At 38.6% G+C, this 20,633-nt stretch overlaps 1 protein-coding gene across 1 annotated transcript; it reads left to right on the top strand.

Moving 5' to 3' along the window:
* Window positions 1-7: 7 nt before the first annotated feature.
* NSUN2 (NOP2/Sun RNA methyltransferase 2) lies at window positions 8-20,165 on the top strand. The gene is made up of 19 exons (XM_041476020.1): window positions 8-196; window positions 278-435; window positions 602-706; window positions 816-921; window positions 1,527-1,598; window positions 4,192-4,276; window positions 5,070-5,262; window positions 5,577-5,651; window positions 6,735-6,865; window positions 9,899-9,972; window positions 13,120-13,250; window positions 13,816-13,912; window positions 15,006-15,181; window positions 15,687-15,779; window positions 16,172-16,307; window positions 17,540-17,620; window positions 17,841-17,979; window positions 18,918-18,957; window positions 19,609-20,165. The coding sequence occupies exons 1-19, from the start codon at window positions 122-124 to the stop codon at window positions 20,012-20,014; spliced, it is 2,373 nt and encodes a 790-aa protein (XP_041331954.1). The 5' UTR covers window positions 8-121; the 3' UTR covers window positions 20,015-20,165.
* Window positions 20,166-20,633: the final 468 nt, after the last annotated feature.

Below are 20,633 nucleotides of genomic sequence, written 5' to 3'. Positions count from 1 at the left end.
CCTGCGCGCCGGGAGCACGCGGCAGCCGCGCGGTCCCTCCGGCCGGTCGGGAGCGGAGCGGGAGCGGCCGCTCTTCCTCACGGCGGGGCTGGTGGCGCGGCTCGGCCGCCGCCTGGCTGCCATGGGCCGCAGGGCTCGGGACCGCCGGCGGCAGCAGCAGCAGCGGCAGGAGCGGGGCGGCGGCGGGGACCAGGCGGTGAGAACCGGGCCGGGGGAGGTGAAGCGGGGCGGGGAGCGCCGGGGCCGTCGGGCTGACGGCGGCGGTGCTTTTCTTCAGGGCTGGGCCGGCGGCTACCCCGAGATCGTGAAGGAGAATGAGCTGTTCGAGCGGTACTACCGGGAGCTGGGCATCGTGCCCGCCGGAGAGTGGGACGCGTTCATGGCGGCGCTGCGGGAGCCGCTGCCCGCCACGCTGCGCATCACCGGCTACCGCAGGTACGGGCCGGGGGCTCCGGACTGCGCTGCCAGAGCCGCCTGGAGCGGGGGGAGGTGTCCCAGCCACGGCAGGGGCGTGGAACTGCGCCGTCCTTAGGGCTCCTTCCAACCCGAACCACTCTGTGATTCTCCATCCGGTGTCCCTCCGGGTGTCTCTCGCATGCAGCCACGCCAGAGAGATTCTCCACTGCTTGAAGGAAAAGTACTTCCGAGAGCTGCAGGACCTGGAGGTGGACGGCCAAAAAGTCGAGATGCCGCAGTCGCTGAGCTGGTGAGTGATTTGGAGGCGAGATTAGGCATTCTGCGTGTTCCCGGCAACCAGCCTGGCTCATCGGTGTCTTTCTTCTGCCTCTGTTCTTTTCCTGTCTCTTTTCCACCAGGTATCCTGAAGAGTTGGCCTGGCACACTAATTTGAGTAGAAAAATCTTACGCAAGTCCCCGCAACTGGAAAAGTTTCATCAGTTTCTGGTTAGCGAGACAGAATGTGTAAGTTTTGGATAGATATTGATTTTTTTCTGGCATATTCTGAGCAATGCTTTATTGAAATATATTGTGAAAGATGGAGACTCTACCTTTTCTCTCAAAAGCCCAGAAGAATCTGGATTTTATGGTGCAGTTGACAGTGATGCATCCAATGATTCTGGTGCATAACTGCAGCTACAAATATGTGCCTGAACTAATTGCATTTTTTTGTTGTTGCTGGGGATGTTAAAATGAGTCCCTGTAAAATAATCATTTGCTGTTAGAAACCAAATGTTTAAACCTGGTAAAAAGTGCAGCATGGGCATGACAACACTTAACACTTAAGTGATGGATGTTTGTCACTTGGTTGGAGTCAGTTTCTCCTCTCTTTTGAGCGGAAACTGCAGAATTAATACAATTGGAGTAAATACACAATTATTAGAAATTACAGTTGGGTGAAATACTGTGATATTTTTGTTAAATTCTAACAGAATTTAGTCCTAAGTTCATAGTAGTGTGTTTTTGACTGCTTTCTTATTTTATTATGTAGCAATGTAAAAGTTTTATTGCAAAAGAAATGCATTCTTTCATGGAATAAAAATAAATTTAATTTCTTTTTTCCTTTCAAGGGAAACATCAGTCGTCAGGAGGCTGTTAGTATGATCCCACCTCTGCTGCTTAATGTTAGCCCTCATCATAAGGTGAGTCTAGAATACAACGTGTGCTAAAGTTTGTTCCCTGAAATCAGCTTAATTGAGCTATAAATCACAAGAGCAGTATCAGGGCTGATACTCAGTTCTGTTTTGTGTTGGTTCATTTTATGCTTTCTGCACATCAACAGCAACACCCAGCTGATGTTGAGGTCACAAAAACACTACCAGAGGAACATCTGCTTTTCCAGCTGTTTATAATACCTGCAAGAAACACTTTGATTTTAGGCAGTTGCACAGTCTTATTTTCAAAGTGTAAATGTGTTTAGCTGCATCTCAGTTATGTATTCTTGTTACAACCTGCTTTTAAAGTAAAGTAACTGTTTTTAACTTCCTCTCTTCATCACACTGTGAACAGATGTAGTTTTTAAGATGCAGGTGATAATATTCCCTACCTCATAGATTTCACTCCTCTATGCCTTTTGTAGGAGCTGAAAAATTCTACTCTATAAATAATCTGTTAGATGAAATATTTTGGGTGAGCTGAAACATGCTGTTGGTGGTGGCTAAACACTATAGAGTGCTAACTTTAACTGAAGTGTGTAAGGAATGCCTACGGTATTTTCTTAGGGCATGCCATAGGAATGAGGATATCTGGTAGCAAACTTCCTGTTTTAACTTTGTGATGTTTTTATACTCTGTGCTTGTTTGCAGACTGAATCTGTCAGGTGGCCTTACTCTCTTAATCTGTTAAATTAATGAGCTAGTTGTCTTGCTATCTCCAGCAGCCATGTTGTGTTCTTCTTTCTTAAATTTTCATGCTGTATCTTAAATTTTTATGTTTATCAAACTTCTAACATGTGTTTTAAAGACTAGTTGGTACACAGTTGTTTTTATATTAACAGTACTTACCATCCATAACTTTCCACCTTTTTTTCTCCTAGTTTCACCCCAACCCAGTGTATGACAGCTATGGCTGTTTTATATGAAGCAAGGTCTTCTCATCTCTTTTAAGTGAATAGTAAATTGAAAGTCTCAGTCCTGATTTGTCACAGGTGTATTTTGATTTCTGTCTGCAACTGAACAGGTGGTGAACACATTCATCTTAATGTAAAACACAAATTGTGGGGATATTTTTGCACACACCTTACAGTGTATATGATAAGCTAGCAGTATATAGGCTTTACACTGAATGTTTAATTTGGGTGAGTATTGCAGCATTTTCCAGAAATGTGTGTATGATTTCATAAATCAGACTAAGAATAGGTTCTTTATCCTCTCTTGTGCCAAACCAGCAAATGTTTAATGACATAATGATGCCCTGACTTGTCATTTAGGGCCTTTCATGGTCCTTAGTGCCTTACTTAGGAGCTGCTTGTTAGGACCAGAATTGCAGGTTACTTTTGCTTAACCAGCATGTTCTGTATGTATTACACGTAACATGCTGATTCCATTTTCTGCAAGGATAAGGATAAAAAGGATAAAATTGATGATTGTCAGATGTTCCCATAGCTGTGTTCATTTTTAATCTTTTTTTTTCCCATTTAGTTTTCCCCCACCATCAGTTAGCTGGATAGTTTTAGCATGTGTTTAGCCTTGTATATTCTTTATCATCTTTTGCATTATCTGCAGAAGCAGAAAACAGTAGCATGACATCTCCTAATTTAAACAGCAGATCTGATACTGTCTTGCAGGGTGTGTTCCGTGATGTGTTAGCACTGCTGCACGCACGGCAGCAATTAGCACACTTTCCCTGGAGCTCTCTGTGTTTCTCTGGGAGCTGTCTCCAGGTTTAGTCTTGGTTTTGCGGGGGCTTGCATGAGGATCTGAGCAGATCGTTCCCATCCTTTATCCTGTTGCACGATCTCAGCTGATTTTTACTGGAGCCAAAGGTCCAGGAGATAGACTTATGTTTCTGAAGATCTGTAACTAGGCAAGAGGAAAGACTAAACTTCCTTGCTTAAGAGAGCAGATTGAGATGTCAGTTGCTCTGATGTGAAAGTGACTCTACCAATGACTCCATCACTCCATCACATTCATTAGGAGGGAGAAATACACTAGAATTCAGATGTTGGTGTCTCTGCTGTTATGTTCAGCTGCCTCGGGGCAGTTCAAACACTTCCCAAGTGCTTTTTCCAAGGTAAAGAAGCAGGAGACCTATACTGCCCTGATTTTGTACATTGAAATGTCAGTGTGTAGGGAGGGACAACAATTCATTTTTATAAAATCTATATAAACTACTGTCTCTGATTAATTTATTAATAGTTTGAAGAAAAGTACTATTTGCTCTTGAATGTAACTTTTTCTTCAGTATATGTGTATATATGTAAAGTTGCAGATAACTTCAGCTGGAATTTTTTTGAACTGATAGAAAGATCATATCCCCAAATCTGTATTTGGGTTCCTGTTTCAAATCTTATTTCAGCTGATGTTTTTGTTCCCTACAAACTAGTTTTTTATATTTTCAACCTTTGAAGGTAAATCATACAAAGAACAGGATTGTACTTTTTTCTTTTCAAATTGGTGTTCAGAACAGTCATAATTCTACATATTCAAAAATACCTAATTTAAACAAGAACATAGTAAATTTTTCAAGTACTGAAAAAGTGGAAGGCAGGAATTTAAAAAATTTTCTTGTTTGTAGATTCTAGATATGTGTGCTGCTCCTGGATCTAAGACTGCACAGCTCATTGAAATGTTGCATGCAGACATGAATGTTCCCTTTCCCAGTAAGTCTGGAAAACTAAAATGTTGTGACTTGGAATTTCTGCTTTTTCTTGTAGTAGATTGTTTTTAATGTCACAGATGAGTAACTGCATTTAACTACACAGTGAATTCCCCAAGGGGTTGTTATGAGATTAAAGGTACCTGTTTGAAACTTCACGGGCTTTCTTTGCTTGAAAAACCGACATGAATTATATGTATCTTTTCAGTTCAGATTACAGTACACGTGATTAGAGCCTAATTTGTGTATATAAATCAGGTTTACTTAAGTAGATGGCAGCCCATGAGCCTCTGTGCTGTGTGGTATCCTGCAAACACTGGATTAAGCTGCTTTCGACTTGAAGAAATTGTCATATTTATCATTTTTGTAAGCTTCAGAATCTTTATTTTTGGTTAGATGCTCACAGAAAATACTGCCCCTTAACACTGTAAAGTTGTAGAGAATGTGTGGATTCTTTCTGTATTGTACTGAAATTTCGCTGATGCAGAGATTGTCTTTGGTGGCAGTGGGGGTGTTTTCTATTTTAGAGGTTTTCCTTTGAAAAGTTGAAGGGCCCTTGGCTGTGTCTTACTGCCACAGGATGGGAGCTAAAACTCTTGAGACTATGACACATCAGTTAACCTGCAATATGCTTTGTTTTATGCACAGTAAGGGCTGCCCTATTCATGAGCAGTCTTATAAGTAAAAATCTCTAGTGAAAGGTTTACCTTATCTCTTTCAGAGATAAGGTAATAAACTATGTAAAATTATTTGTCTGTTGAATAATAAAGCATTGTCTCACTATTTGATGTTCCCAGGTGGTTTTGTAATTGCCAATGATGTCGACAACAAGCGCTGCTATTTGCTGGTTCATCAGGCTAAGAGATTAAACAGTCCATGCATCATGGTGGTAAATCATGATGCCTCCAGCATTCCTAACCTTCAAATAGATGTTGATGGAAGAAAAGAGATCCTCTTCTATGATAGGATTTTATGTGATGTCCCCTGCAGGTACCTTGCATGTAAACTTGAGTAGGTTAGTGAGTTAGGATTTATAGTTTGGAATGCCTTTTTTAAGTGTGGGGATACAGAATCGAGGTGAATTTTTTCATTCCATGTGGTCCTTTAATTTGATCAGTTGAAGGGCTTCAAGTTTTGACCTTATGTTCAGGACACTGAAATACAAAGAGAGTAAAGAAACAGAACAGTGTAGGAGAACTAGTTACAAGGGAGAGGGACTGGTATTTTTGTGCTGCTGTAAATGATTTTGATATGGAAAGAGTCTTAAAGACAAATAATACAAATCTGTTCAACCTCTGTTGCAGCGGAGATGGGACCATGAGGAAAAACATTGATGTGTGGAAGAAGTGGACAACACAAAACAGTTTGCAGCTCCATGGGTAAAAATGCTATTTGCACATTTGCACTTCTTTCATTTTTCTCTCCTTTTTCTGTATCTTTAACATCTGCGTACATTCACATGTTAATATATGATCAAGCAGAGACTAGGAAGAGTAATTTTTCTCTCAAATCAAGAGCTTGGTGCTATTGAGAAGAAGTGTAGGGTTTCAGATGTGAGGAGGGAAGCATGTGAATCTAAATTGCTTGTACTGTTATGAATATCTGTCATAGAATTATTTATTGAATTTATTTAGACAGGATAGCTAATAAAATGGAATAAATCACTTGGTTGGGATGCTTAGCATTTAGGCAGGTAAAATACTGCTGGAAAATACAGTAAGTTGTAAAATTTATTAGTGCTATTTTAAAGTCTTTAGGATTCTAGAGATCATATACAAATGGTTTCAGTTACCTGTGATGGATGTATGTAAACTGATGGTGAATAAGTACTTAGCCTAGTGCAGGCACATGGTAAAATGTAGTAACTGAAAACAAACTCAGAACATTTTACTGTGTATTTTTAACAAGCTGGAGATACTGTTGGTTACTGTGACTCAGCTGACCTGTGACTTCTTGGCAACTCATTCATTATTGAAGGTTTGATTTTAGTTGGAAGTATGAAGGTAGGGTCTAAACTCATGGTCCAGCTCAGTCATACCTTTCTCAGAAGGCCACTGCTAGTTAAGCTATGTTGTCCATAATATTTGTAATAGTCAGATTACTCCTTGTTTTAACTGATTTCTGAGAAGAGTCATATTTTCGGGTGTTATTTTTCTAGAGTACTTCATAATAAAACTGATTGTGCACTAGAAAGAACAACATAGAGAATGTTATGTTCAAAGTTATGCTGTGTTAATGTTTGACCTCATTGTTGCTTTAATTTAATAGGTGTTGTTGTGAGTGTGTCTGCAGTACAGACTGCACTAAGCTGAATTAGTTCAACAGTGACTATAATTTGTGTACTGCTGACAGCTGTAGAACTCCCCAAGTGCTGGCTTAGTCCATGGAGAGCTGTGTGTCTGCAGTAAAGCTTTTTGTGGGTTCCTGAATGATAGCTGGCTAGATCAAGCATGTTCTGTTAGATTGCAGTTGAGAATTGCAACCCGTGGTGTTGAACAGCTGGCAGAAGGCGGGAGAATGGTGTACTCCACGTGTTCCTTGAATCCCATCGAAAATGAAGCTGTGATTGCATCTCTGCTGGAAAAGAGTCAAGGTGAGAAAATGAGCTTGAACAGAATGGGAAACTCTTTCGTTTTTATTTTTTTTCCCCTCAGCCCAAAAAAGGCTATGTGTATGATGGTACTAGTGATAACCTTAGTGTGGGTAATATGCTGCTAGTTTGCACAACTATGGAAATCTTTTCGTACTAATAGGATTTCATTAATGTTGCTATGAGCAGTCATCTTAAAAGAGAGTGAATCAGCTGCAAATACAAAACCTGAAGAGTTGTGTTAATGATACAGAAGACATTTCTACATATCAGTGGCATTCAGCCTCTGTTATCTGGCTCTCACTAACTGCTTTCACTGGTTGGAATCCATGTCTGACAACTGTAATTCCTTTGGGAAACTCAGTGTGGAACATTGCTGCTGTGCACTATAGGAGTAAAAAGTCCAGAGTGTAGTTAAGCAGTTAGAGCGAAGTAATTGTACACCAGCAGGTGGGCGTCACTGATACCTTTAGTATCCTTTGCCCCACATTTTGACATGCTTGGATTTTTAATGTGCTGTAACTCATGGGGTTTTTTGCATTTTTGGCTTGCATGTGAAGGCTGAAGTTACAAGAGATGGAAAAACTGAGATGAACTGGGAAGCTGCACTGCATCATTTGTGATAGTAGGGTTCAGTAGCCCATTTAGTAGCTGGTGTATACTGTTTTTTTCTGAATCAATAACCTGAAATTTGGAAACATCTAATTGGATTTGGCATGAAAAGTTCCACAGATTTTTAAGGTTTTACAGAGGAGAACCAGCTCTATTGCTCCTGGAGCTGCACTTACTCTGGAAGTTGGTAGCCTGTTTTGTGTAATGTTTACTTTGTGCCAGTAGCTATTCTGGCCCCAAATTATGCATGAAATTTCATTGTCTTAGAAACAGCACTTTAACTAAAGTGCTTGCAGGTTCATTAGGAATTGACTGTGTAATTTCTACTCCCACTCTTCTGTGCACTGGGGAAGCTTCATCTTATGTCCTGTGTGCAGTTTTGATCACTTCAATATAAGAAAGTCATTAAGCTATTAGAGAGCATGCAAAGGAGGGCAACAAAGATGATAAAGGGTCTACAGGAAAAGCCTGATGATGAGTGGCTGGAGTAACTTTTCTGTTCAGCCTGGAGGAGACTGAGGGGAGACCTCATTGCAGTCTGAAACTTCCTTATGAAGGGAAGAGGAAGGGCAGGTGACCAGTGACAGGACTCATGGGAATGGCCTAAAGTTGTGTCAGGGGAGGTTTAGATTGGATATCAGGCAAACGTTTTTCACCCAGAGGGTGTCTGCGCACTGGAACAGGCTCCCCAGAAAAGTGGTCACAGCGCCAGCCTGACAGAGTTCAAGAAGCTTTTGGACAGTGCTCTCAGGCACAGGGTGTGACTCTTGGGGTGTCCTGCACTGGGCCAGAGTTGGACCTGATGGGTCTTGGTGGGTCCCTTCCAACTCAGCTTATCCTGTGAAGGAACACTTTTGTTTAGAAATAGTTTCTTTGGTAATCATAGACACATTTCCAGTAAATTACAGAATGCTTGGCTTATTGAAGGCCATAGTAAGCAAGCATTAATTTTAACAGTGACAAGATTGGAAAGCATTAAGATCTAGTTGAGATAGGAACACAAAAGCAGTAGGATGTGGAGGCCAGCAATTGCAACACCTGGGAGAAATTCCATACTTTAAAGGAAGGACTGGCTATGATGTTCAGATCTAGTGTCTGCCCAGTGGAGGTACTTTGAGGCATAATTGGAGGCTGTGATGTGTCCCAGCAAGTTAATGTTACCCTTGGAACTTGAACACAGGTGTAGTTTAAGAAGGTAGTCGTAAAGAGGCAGTGCAGTGGTCTGCAAGGGGCATTGTACCTCAAGAATTAGTCCAGGTCAGTCCAGAAGGTTTGTTGGTAGTTTCTAGCAGTGTTAGCTTGCTGAAGCAGACCTGTGCAGGAGATGAGGGATTGCTTTGCCCTTAGGCATGAAGGAGTAGGGAGAAGGCCATTTTGTACCATGTAGCAACTATTGGAAACTGTAGCACTTCTGACAGACTCTTCAGTGCCTGATAAGTCTGATGTAGTCTTGAGACATCAGCTGAAGTCATGCTGTAGGGAGGCAGGAGTATTCAAAGGATGAATGCAAAACATTAAGTGTAATCACATTTGAGATGTCATTTTTGAGTTTTTCTATGAATTCATGTATCTCCTTTTCATTTATTTAAAAGATTTGCTTAAGCTGTCACTGGAAGAGTAAATGGTTATAGTCGTGTAGAACAGGTTGCTAAATTGTGTACAATATGAGGAAAAGCCTACCTGACTGTTAAATAACTTAAGTATTTAGAATCACAGAAAAGCAATGTTAAAAATTATTCTTTACTAGGGAGATCACCTATTTAAGCAGTAAATTTTTTATATAATTCCTTCTGGACTTTGGGCAGTTTGAAGATTTTATTCAGTAAATTAAGCTATACCCTGTTGATGGTTCATTTAGTAATTTGACATATTTTAGGCACATAGTCTTTTGTCATGTTACTGTTAAACAGTTTGGAATTTTCCTTTCCATTTTAAAAATAACAATTTATCTTTTCTCTCTCACTGGAATATATTGAGATTGTAAGTCCTTGAAATTAGAATATTGTAGGCATTTCAGAAGGCTTAGTTATACCAAAAGTTATTCCCTGAAAAATACTTAATCAGTGTAGTAAATCCAAATACTGAGTAAATGAGAATAAGAACTTCAGTGATTCCATTGCTTGAAACACTGATGTTTAATGATACAGGCTGTAGAGTATTTCTCTGCAGCTGCTCCAAAAATATCTAACCATTATATTTTGGGTATTTTATGGTTTTATCTTATGTAGTTATTATTAACAGTTCTCACCTTCTTTGTTAATGTAAGTGGTAGAAGTTGTATAGCATTTTATTTCTTGAAAGTTTTAAAAAGTACTATTCATAAAATGGCTTAAAGCTTTAAGGAAAACTATTTTTTATAAAAGTCAATTGGCAACATAACTCTTAAATTCTGTTTTGAAAACATTTATGTTCTTGGGATTTCAGGTGCCTTAGAACTTGCTGATGTCTCTTCTGAGTTACCAGGTTTGAAGAGGATGCCAGGAATTACAAAATGGAAGGTACTTAACCTGATATTTTTGTAAAGTTCTTGGTCTGTGATAGAGTGTTAAATTAGGGGCATGCTGAAGTGTAACATTTCACAAAATTAGGGTGAGCTTCATTAATGGCAGTGATTTGATGTTTAGGGGAGAGAGCTAAGCTGAAAGTCTTTGCGAGGGTAGGTTCTTTTCCCCTTATCTGCTGTCCCCTTACTTCTAAGTTTCTTTCCTCTGTCTCCTATACTTTCTTGCTACAATTCCCTATTCTGTTGCGTGTATGTGGCCTGTAGATGGCAACATAATTTCAGCCACTTTTAATGTTAGCCATCCATCTCTGTCTTCAGGGTCCGTGGATGTTAGATTCTGCACTCTTCAGCTGGTCTGTTTTATTCGTTTGGAAGTAAAAGCTGTGAAACTGTTTCTGCAAATAAACTTTAAAGCCTGCAGTGATGTGATTAATGCTAGAATAGTAATAGAATCCTGTATTTTGTTCCAGGCCTTAAATGATTTCAGTTCTGGAAACACACTAATAGGGAGGGGCAAAAAACCCAAAGCTGCTTCAGTTTCCTGTCAAGAGTATAGTCAGGAAAAGTAGAAGGCCATCCTGGTAGTGGGGAAAGATACTGATTAAATTTTAGTTATGAGTGTGTGCCTTTGCAATGCTATTGGGTCCTCTGTCTTACCATCTCACTAGTCTCTTGCAATGCCATGTAGGTTTATGCCTGTGTACAGGCTAATGAACAAGATGTAGGGAATAAAGATTTTTATATGTTCTGCCACTGGAAATGCAGTTTAGAAACAAGTTGATTTCTTTCTTCTCACAGTTCCTAAAGTTTGCACTGTACACTTGTACCTGAAGAATAAATGTAACGCATAACTGTGGTTCTGTGATCTTAATTTTACCTTTTCTTGGTACTCCTTAAAGGCACTATATATAGTGCCTTTTTATGTAATGATCACTAATTCTATTCCCTGTAGCATCTATTTCTCTGTTCGCAGTTAAAATGTAAATCTCCCTAACAGGTTTTAAAAACTAGTCTGATAAAATGTGTTGAAAGTTTGCTAGGCTTTCTTCAGACGTGATTTGCTGCTACTGTATATTTTCATGCCTCGCTGGCTAGCATGTCACTGTGGATGTATTTGCTTACTTTGGTGCTATTTTTACTTTGTGTAGTCTTTTGTTTCCTGGTGCAGCATTTGTTTTCTAGGAGCTCTGTGACTGCATTGGATATTCCTGAACATGAGTTGACTGTAAATCTCTGGAAACAGCAAAAACAAAAATAGGGTTTTGTTCAAGGGACACTTGGGTGCTTGGAAATAGCATTCATTACTCCCTCCTTAAGCCGGATGATGAGCGAACTCCAATGAATTATTTTGGGCTTGAAGGAAGACACCTTTTTAACTCCAGATTTGGTCATCTGTTCCTGCAACACTTTTACTCTTCCTTCTGCTTTAACAGGTGGTCAGTAAAATGTGCAATAGAGAAGAGTTCAGAGTGTTCTTTGGTGCTTTGTCATTCTGCCAGTCACACCAACTTACCAGTTAGGCTGGTAAACCAAAACTGAACAGCAGAAGACTGATAGGCAGTTTTTCTGGCAGTTTTTAGGGAAAACCTAAATAGTTTTTTTTAGACTTTGGTTATTTATCAGTCCTATTGATGGTTTTTCTCAAGCTTGAGTCATGACTTCCAAAGAAGAGCGGTTCAAAAGTGTAGTCTGTCTTGTCTCCATCTAGCACTATGAAATGTAGCATATTTTGACTTGAAATACTAATTCTGAAAGTACAGTAATTTCTATTTCAGGAAATGTAGAAAGACACAAGGTGTGATTGGATCAGTGTCTGAGAAGTGCCAGACTTCATGATGCTGAAATCTGCATTCCAGAGTTCTTAGTGAAATTGTAGTCTAGATAAATGTTACATTTCAGTTACCACTAGAGCACTTGATTAAACTTTCAAGACAATCACAGTGAGGTGCATGAAGCCATTTCACCATATTTGCCAGTCCTGAAGCTGCCATCACTGCAACTGCTTTACTTAGTTGCCTTAACAACAAAAATGGGCCTTAATTCCAGTGATGAATTTTATGCATTTGCATTGTGCATCCCCATTTGGGACCCATCTTACAAGTTTAGCATCCAGTCCAAAACCAGGCATCTAGAGCTCTGAAGTCAAGTTTTCCCTGACTTATTTTTTCACTTTAGTATCCTTGCTTGAAGAGCATTCCGAAAGAATGCCTGTAAGAGTTGTGGCTCTAGCCTTCTGCTTGTATCTTAAGCGTTCATCAAAAGCTTTGACCCCTAGCCAGACTGAGGTGATGTTATGTCTACACAGTGTCTTAGAGCAGATCTGTAGATTTGTTCTGAGTTCTAAGTAAAGGTACAGATGCTAGAAAATTCATGGGGACGTTTCTTCAGCAACTCTCCACAAACACATCTGTCAGTGACTTGTATATGCCTGTGTCAAGCAGCTTTCTGCCTACCAAGCTGTTGTGTTGCACTCTTGCATATTTCTTAGGTAATGACATTGGGATTCTTCAGTTCTGATCTTTACTAGACTGCAGAAGCTCTTTCACCTTGTATGCTGCTTGGAAGCTGCCTCTAGCACAGTGTTTCACAGCCAGTCTCATGGGGAAAAAAGGAGTAGTGTATCTTAAATCTGATGTCTCACTGATCTTACATATTTCACCACTGTCCTTCCACTGGTAGCTCTTTCACCTTGTGTGCTGCTTGGAAGCTGCCTCTAACACAATGTTTCACAGCCAGTCTCATGGGAAAAAAGGAGTAGTGTATCTTAAATCTGATGTCTCACTGATCTTACATATTTCACCACTGTCCGTCCACTGGATTTTGGTCAATCAATGTTTTAGCAGGTTAACAGAGATCTTTGTAGTTGATTCAGCACCAATCTACACTTTGACTGCATGCTTTTTTTTTTTTTTTTTTGAAGCATATGAAGTGGAGCAAAGAGCTGCAGCTGGCAAGAATCTCCTGCTCTGAAGCGCACACATACAATGCACAAAGAAACAATACACTTTAAAGAACTTAATTTTCTGTACCAGAAAATTACTTCTTTATTTGGTGTCTGAACCTTGGTTTGCAAGTATTTTAATTAAAACTTGTAAAATGGTGACCTATATTCTTCACTGAATTTATATTTAACCCTTTGAAGGTGATGCTGAAAGATGGACAGTGGTTTGAGGAGTGGAAAGATGTGCCTTCAAATAGACAAACGCAAATACGTCCTACTATGTTTCCAGTGAAAGATGAAGAGAAGCTAAAGGCAATGAATCTGGAGCGCTGGTAAGTTTTCCCAGAGTAGATCCTGTGAGGATTTGATGTAACATGTATGGTTGTGGGCAAATTATAATTAGGTCAGATTAGGAATGTGTAGTCTGAGTGTATTTTGATGGCTTCATATGTAATGGCAGTGCACAATATTTTAACTCCAGTGAATCAGGGGAAATTACTGCTAGTTGCATAAGAGGAATAAGTGCTCACATGAAAAGGTCAAATTCTTTGCATCCAATAGAGATAAACAGTCAAAATTACTGAAAAATTATGTAGAACTTTAACATATTGACAGTGTGACTTACTTGCTTTTAAAGGCTTTCCACAGCTATTCCAAAAATATTGTTTAGAAATGAGTCATTAAAGCTCAAATGTGAATGGTGAATGAATGTGTTCATTGATGGAAGTAATTTTGCCAGAATGCTCTATTTAGATCCTCTTTCTAGTTTGATAAATCCGCACAATCCTACTAGGAATACTTACCTTATCCTGAAAGTAAAAAATGTGGGCCTTCTAGTATTTTGTGATTCTGAATGCAGCTATGAATGTGCAACATTCTTTTTTCTTTTCTCTCTAGTCTTAGGATATTGCCACATCACCAGAACACAGGTGGCTTCTTTGTAGCTGTCTTAATAAAAAAGTCTCCAATGCCATGGAATAAACGTCAGCCTAAGGTAACGTCTTTTAAATTATCTAAAATGTAAATTACTAATGATGTTTCAGGATTTTTTTTAAGTTTGCACATAATAGAAGACATACTGTGTTCTGTATCTGCCCTTCAGTGTGTCAATTAAAAATAAATTCCTAAATCCATCAAGTACTTAAGACAAAAACCATGAAAACTTTTAAAATAGAAAAAAACAAAGAAAGGGGATTTTGAAATGGTAGTAAAATAACAAGCTAAATCTTGACCCTAAAATTAAGGCTCTGAAAGAATTACAGAAGCAGATTATATTGGATAGCTAAAGCTGTCACTTCCTTCAGCTGTGTGTGGTCCCCAGCTAAAAAGCTTTTTTCTGCAGTGTTGTAAGCTAATTCTGATGTCAGTTTATCTCACTCTGTGGCTGGTTCCTCAGGAGTGATTCACTAGCAGATTAGCAGATCAGCAGCACGGGGAATGGATGTAAAACTGTTGGGAGCAGCAGCTTCAGCCATCTGACTTTAATCCATTTGTTGTCAATTGTCTTCAAAATCCTGTCAACAGGGTTTTAAGTTGATGTGATTTATTTGATCTCTTAGATTGTCGTGTCTGTGAGTACTTCTGTTGTGAATCCCTTTTACGTGTTTATTTGATTTGCTTCATTAGAACAACTAGGAGTAAAATGTATGTGGCAATGGGGAAGAAGCATTTATTCAGAAGTAAGCACCCTCCAAATAGTTTATGATGTTCTAAGTTAAAACATCGTAGCACTCTTACAGAAGGTGTGCAGCAGCAGGATGCATGTGTCACTTTGAGTGTTAGGAGGAAAACAGCAGATCCTGTTTTAAAATAGTCTTCTCTGAGTGCTTGAACATGATTTTGTAGATGGTACAAAAATAGCTTTCTTGGACAGTTGGTATGAAACTGTCCAGATCAGTACTGGAGGTAAATGCAATTTATAGTGGTATCTTGATCTAGTAATCAGATTAACTCCCTGAATGAATCTGTTTAAGCACTTGCATACAAATTGACAGGAATTAAGCACGTACAAAGAGAGAACATAGGTGCCTTCTGTTACAAGTTGGATACTACTTTTGCTTTTTTGAAAATACTGTAATTTGAAATAGGTTCATCAGAAATTACCACAAAGAACAGGAGACACTGAAGTGACAGCAGCTAATTCAGGTAATGGTTCTGACTGTATTATTGAAGAACCAACACTTGCTGAAAATGAAGAGTCTAATAAAATGCAAGAATTGCAGAATTTGGACACTGAGCAGAGTAAAAAGGATGGAGTATGCGGGTAAGTCCATGTCTTAAGTATTTGTCCTCTGACAGCTCTGCAATTGCTGAGTATTCTGTAGTTCTTTTGTAATTTAGAAGTCAATAAAAAAATTCATTAATTCATTCAGTTGTCTTGCATTTCCATGTTTTCTGTCTCGTCGGCAAGTTTGGAAAATAACCAGTTTTCTTATTAGCATTTGTTAAGTCTGTTAATACTTTATTCTCTGTTAAGGGAAAAAATACTTTCAGAAGTTGGAAGATCTGTATTGCCTTCACAATCATTCTATCAGAAATCTCTGTTTACTTGTTTTTGTGAACTCTGTCTCCAAGCACTGCTTCATTTCCTTATTTTAACAAGTTAAGTTGTACGTAGTGTTAGTGAAGCACAAGAAAATGCCAATATTCTCTTTGGCATACTGTTGTTAGAGAATAAGCTGAGTGTTGACTAAATGAACTGAATACACTGATTTTGAAGCAAGTGAAATTTTAGTGAAATTGACAATGCAATGTTATTTCTTTTTTAGACCACCACCATCTAAAAAAATGAAGTTGTTTGGTTTTAAAGAAGACCCCTTTGTGTTTCTCCCTGAAGATGATCCATTGTTCCTTCCTATCCAGTAAGAAAAAAGATGTGTCTGTTTTGGCAGTAAGATTCCTATTGGTTCAGGGATGTTGGTAGTTCAAGTTCAGTTCATTACAAAGGTTGGGTCTCGTTGGTCTTGCATAACAGCTTTTGCCTGACTTTGCACCAGGGCCCCCTCTCCTCAACACTTAAATACTTAAATGAAAATAGCCAACTAGAGTTTGCACTGGAAAATTTCCAGTGTGTCTCAGTGTCTATAACAGCTTGTCTCTTCTGATGTCATGCAGCTTAGAAAGTCTAATCTTTGTGTTCTGAAGCCAAAGTGCTAAGTGTTTGCAGAGATAGCTGGAGGAAATGCGCTAAACCATGCATTTTGAGTATGTGATTTTATTGCTCAGTTAATCAAAACAAGTATTATGGCCACAGGAAGTTTTATGCGTTGGACCCATCATTTCCCAAGATGAATTTACTGACTCGAACTCAAGAAGGAAAAAAGAGGCAGCTGTACATGGTTTCTAAGGAGCTAAGGAATGTGCTTCTGAACAATAGTGAGAAGATGAAGGTATGGTTCATAAGCATCAGTGTGTATCTCCTGAACTTGCCAAGTGTACTGTTTACATAGAGGATTAGCCCTCTGACAGGCTATATTTTTTTTTTAAGTCTAGATTAATGTTTTCCTCTCTGTCCCTCCTGTGTTAGAGATGAAAAGTTGACTCTGAGAGGTAAATAACAGTCTCTGAGATGAAAACATTTTTGGTGGATGAAAGAGCACTTAAAAGTAGAGAGAGGGAATATATAAAAGTAGAAAGAGGGAATATATAACTCTCGTATGTGTGTGCCAGCATTTTTATGTAGTCTTCAGGTAACTTTACATGTTTACATTTGCGATGTTGTATTTATCACCCCTTTAATTATAAAAGTATTAAGAGCTTTGAAAGCCAACCAAAAAGATAAGTTCAGCTGAATTATTTACTGGCTGTGTTACATAGGGACATTGCTTCAAAGTGATTTTAACAATTAAACATTTTGAAAGTTCATTAAGCTGAGTGATAATAGGATAATAAGTAGTTTTTGTGAATTAGAGGGAATTTTTTTAATGATTCCCTGTGGAAAATGTCTTGCAAATGCTAAAGATTTGTCTCAAAAGTCATTGTGTAATTTAGGTTTGAATGAGGTTAGGTAGTCCAGCTTCCTTCCTGCATCAAACAGAGCTGACTTCAAAGCTAGATCAGATACCTTCTGGGGCCTCATCCAGTCAAATCTTGAAAATTTTTGGGGATATTCAGTACGTCTTTGCAACAGATCTTTGAGATGGATAAACAATTACTCTTTTATCCCCTATGCAGGAAATGGCTACATAATTGACAAAATTTTAAGAAACTGGTGCTTTACATTAGGCAGTGAGGCTTTGAGTACCACAAAGGATAGGTAGTGTCCAAATAGTATTCACTTGCACATTTTTGAAATCCCATCCTTGATTGACTTTCCCAGAATCATACAGAAAATTCTTACTCAAACTAAAATTAAAATTAGATATTAGTAGTTTCTTGCACTTTTTTAAAAACTGCCACTTCCTCACACTGTTCAGTTTTCAATATGGAAAGGAGTGAAAGGCATTTTATGTTAAGGGAGCGCCACATTTTTATAGCAGGAGTTCCTTTTTCCCTTGAATGAATTTTCACATTTAATCAGTTCAAATGAACTTTTAGTCGAAGAGTTGAGGAAAAACAAGTTCAGAGTGGAAATTTAGAGTTTATGCCCCCTACTGATGTTTATTGGCTTTCGTGTTCGCAGGTTATCAACACAGGGATAAAAGTCTGGTCTCGCAACAGTGATGGTGAACAGTTTGGATGTGCATTCAGATTAGCACAAGAGGTAATTGCATAGCACTGTGTTCTCAAAGGAGATACTTTGGTTTCCTTGAGAGCCTGTAAGACAGCTGGCATTAACTTTGTCAGATTAATGGTAATTTGTATTTTCAGTATGGTTTAAAATTTTTTTTCTGGTATTAGGTAAAGCGCATACTGTTTTTAACATTTTTCCTTCAGAAATCAGTGGTTAAATTTTGAAATAATTGTCTTTATTTCTTAAACAGGGCATTTATACTCTGTACCCATTCATTCATGCAAGGATTATAAATGTCTGCATAGAAGATGTCAAAATTCTGCTAACCCAGGAAAATCCATTCTTAAGTAAATTTAGCAGTGAAACACAGAAGAAAGTCAAAGATATGGGTAAGCCTGCTAATTTTGCTGTCACAAAATTATTTTTCTTCTTTGTACATAAGGCTATAAAATTCTGTAGCATAAACTGTGTTTGCCAAAAATTTAGACTAAATTTATCTTAAATACACTTGTTAGGTAAGTAAGCATTACTTAAATCCATTGTGCTGCTAGAAATTGTAGTCCTTTCTTTCTGATTGCAGCCTCCAAGGGTTTTGAGCTTTAGAGAACAGAAGAGTTGCCAGACTTATGACTTCTGTGGAGTAATGCTGTGAGGCAGCATTTAAAATATCGGATGAACAAAGATTTTATATGTGCTTCTGGTTTTTCTGCTTGCTAATGCTCCAGTTGAAACTGTTTGTCATCTGCAATTGCTTGTCATGACCTTATGTATCAAACATAGTTACTCAGATTTGATTTTCTTAAATATGGGGAGTGATGTCTACTCATATAAACTTTTAATTTCCTCTACACTGGATGCTTAAAGATATGAAAATTGGTTTTCTGCCTTTTGTTCCTGTTTTATTTCCAATTCATTGCTGATCCTTGTACTTCCGTGTTTCATGAGACAAAAGGGGAAGAAAAAATGTTCTGAAGTTTGGTCTGGCACACTCTTATGTTCATTTTAATTAAGTAAAAGTTTCTTGCTAGATTCACTGAGTGAGTTAATCCACTGTGGATTTTGTATTTTAATTTGTTTGTTTGGGATTTTGGAGGAGCCAGTGTTGGCAATCGCATCTGTGACTATGTAAATACTTTGGTTTGAAAAAAAAAAAGGAATAAAATCTGGTATCTTCTATAGTTCAGTGTACTGATGTGGATAACTGCTAACCATGTCATGCTCTGGGTTCATCTAAAATATTGTTTTCTTGAATATTTTCAGATTGCACTCATTGTATCTTTGTACCAAGTAACACATCTGTTTTGTTTTTGTTCTCTCTTCCCTCTAGCAATGGGAAGTATAGTTCTGAAGTACGACCCAGACCCTGAGTAAGTAGATGTGTTGCTTTCCATTTATGCACTTCTAAGACCTGGACAAGAATTTATTTTCACTCAGCAAAAACAGAAGTAGAGGCATAGAGGTGCAGAGGGAAACAGTAAAACCATACAGGATACACAGAAAAAGACAGGAAAAGAAGCTGTCTTGTCTGTGAATTCTTAAAAGAAGTGTAGAATTTAGCTTCATAAAGGAGAGCTGGTAGTTGTGCCAGAGATCAACAGATCACTGCATGTGATTTATTTGTTTGTTTCCCTGTCAAGTCCAGCATTTGGAATGGAAAAAGTTAGTTTTTATTGTTCCCTTTTGTGGATAAAATAACTTCTGTGAACAAAACTCTTGAGAATTTTCTAAATGTAAACTTCCATTTTTGCTGTTCCTTGTATTAGTTTTCAACCCAGAGCCAGAAAATTATTTTGCTTGCTGCAGAAACTTAATAGCATTGATTTCTGGGGTTTTGGCTTGCTTGTTTGCTTGTAGACAAGCAGGTGCCTGTGTAGGTGTTGAAGTTAAGAACAATGTACTTTCATCTTCTGTGAATAGTTACAAAATGCATTCAGTGTTAGAACTGAATTGGTGTATGGCTGTAAAATGAAGTTTTGAAGATTAATTTTCTCATAATTGACTGAACTATTTGTTTGCAGAAAACCTCATGATCTTCAGTGTCCTATAGTGCTGTGTGGTTGGCAAGGGAAGACATCACTGCGTGCCTTTGTCCCCAAGAATGAGAGACTTCATTACCTGAGGATGATGGGAGTGGAAGTGTTTAAAGCAAAGAGGAAAGAGGAGGAATTGGAAAACAAAACGGAGGAAGAAGTTCAACACAGACTGGTGCAAACAGAGGAAAGAATGGATGTGGAAGATAAACAACATGATTTAGTCACGAAAATGGAAGCAGAAATAGGTGAAGAGTCTTCCCGGAGTCCTGTCAAAAGCAGTGCTATGGAAATAGAAAATAAAATTGAGGATTTAGATCACTCTAGTAAAAATGCCAACACTCAAGTAAGCCAGGGAGGCAAAGACACGGATGCGAGTAATGTGAAAGATTAGTTTCTTACTGTATTGCTTGGCAGCTTCCATGAGGCTCACATCCAGACTTTTGCTTTTAGCATGAAACTGTATTTTAAAATTTGGTCAGAATGGGATGTTCTTCTTTTAAAGTTTCACCTATTTTATATTTTAAATGAAAGCTATAAAGAGATTTCCCTTCAAGTGTGTCTTCTTTTCACCATTTTAAACTTTTTTTTTATTGGTGGGTTTGTGTGTCTTGCTGGCAACAGAGCAAGCACCAGTAAAATCTCAAGTCTGTATTTTTAATGGAACAGTGGTATGTACAAATGCACTGCACGTGTGTAACAGGTCAAAAATTCCTTCAGAAGAAAAGCCTGGGGTTCCATTCAAAGCACACAGATTCCAAAAACATTTTTTCTCCCATGATTGCTTACCCCACCTACCACCTGATCTGGTTACTATTGATGCCTGCAGGTTCTTTAAAGGGTAAGAGAATCGGTGTATCCATACAAGGGCACATACAGGATGTCTGACTGACAGCCTGGTGCATGGTTATTTGGAAGAAAACCATGTCCAGCATCCTGGGAAAAAAAAGCAGAATGCACTTTATCAGACACTGATGTCTGAGGTTCTTCTTCAGAGTGATTAATTGCTTGAC

The sequence above is a fragment of the Pyrgilauda ruficollis genome, unplaced genomic scaffold, assembly GCF_017590135.1.
Source record: "Pyrgilauda ruficollis isolate IOZ18807 unplaced genomic scaffold, ASM1759013v1 scaffold37, whole genome shotgun sequence".
Taxonomy (NCBI): Eukaryota; Metazoa; Chordata; class Aves; order Passeriformes; family Passeridae; genus Pyrgilauda; species Pyrgilauda ruficollis.
The sequence above is the reverse complement of the archived record's forward strand: the minus strand, read 5'-3'. Positions and strand labels throughout refer to the sequence as shown.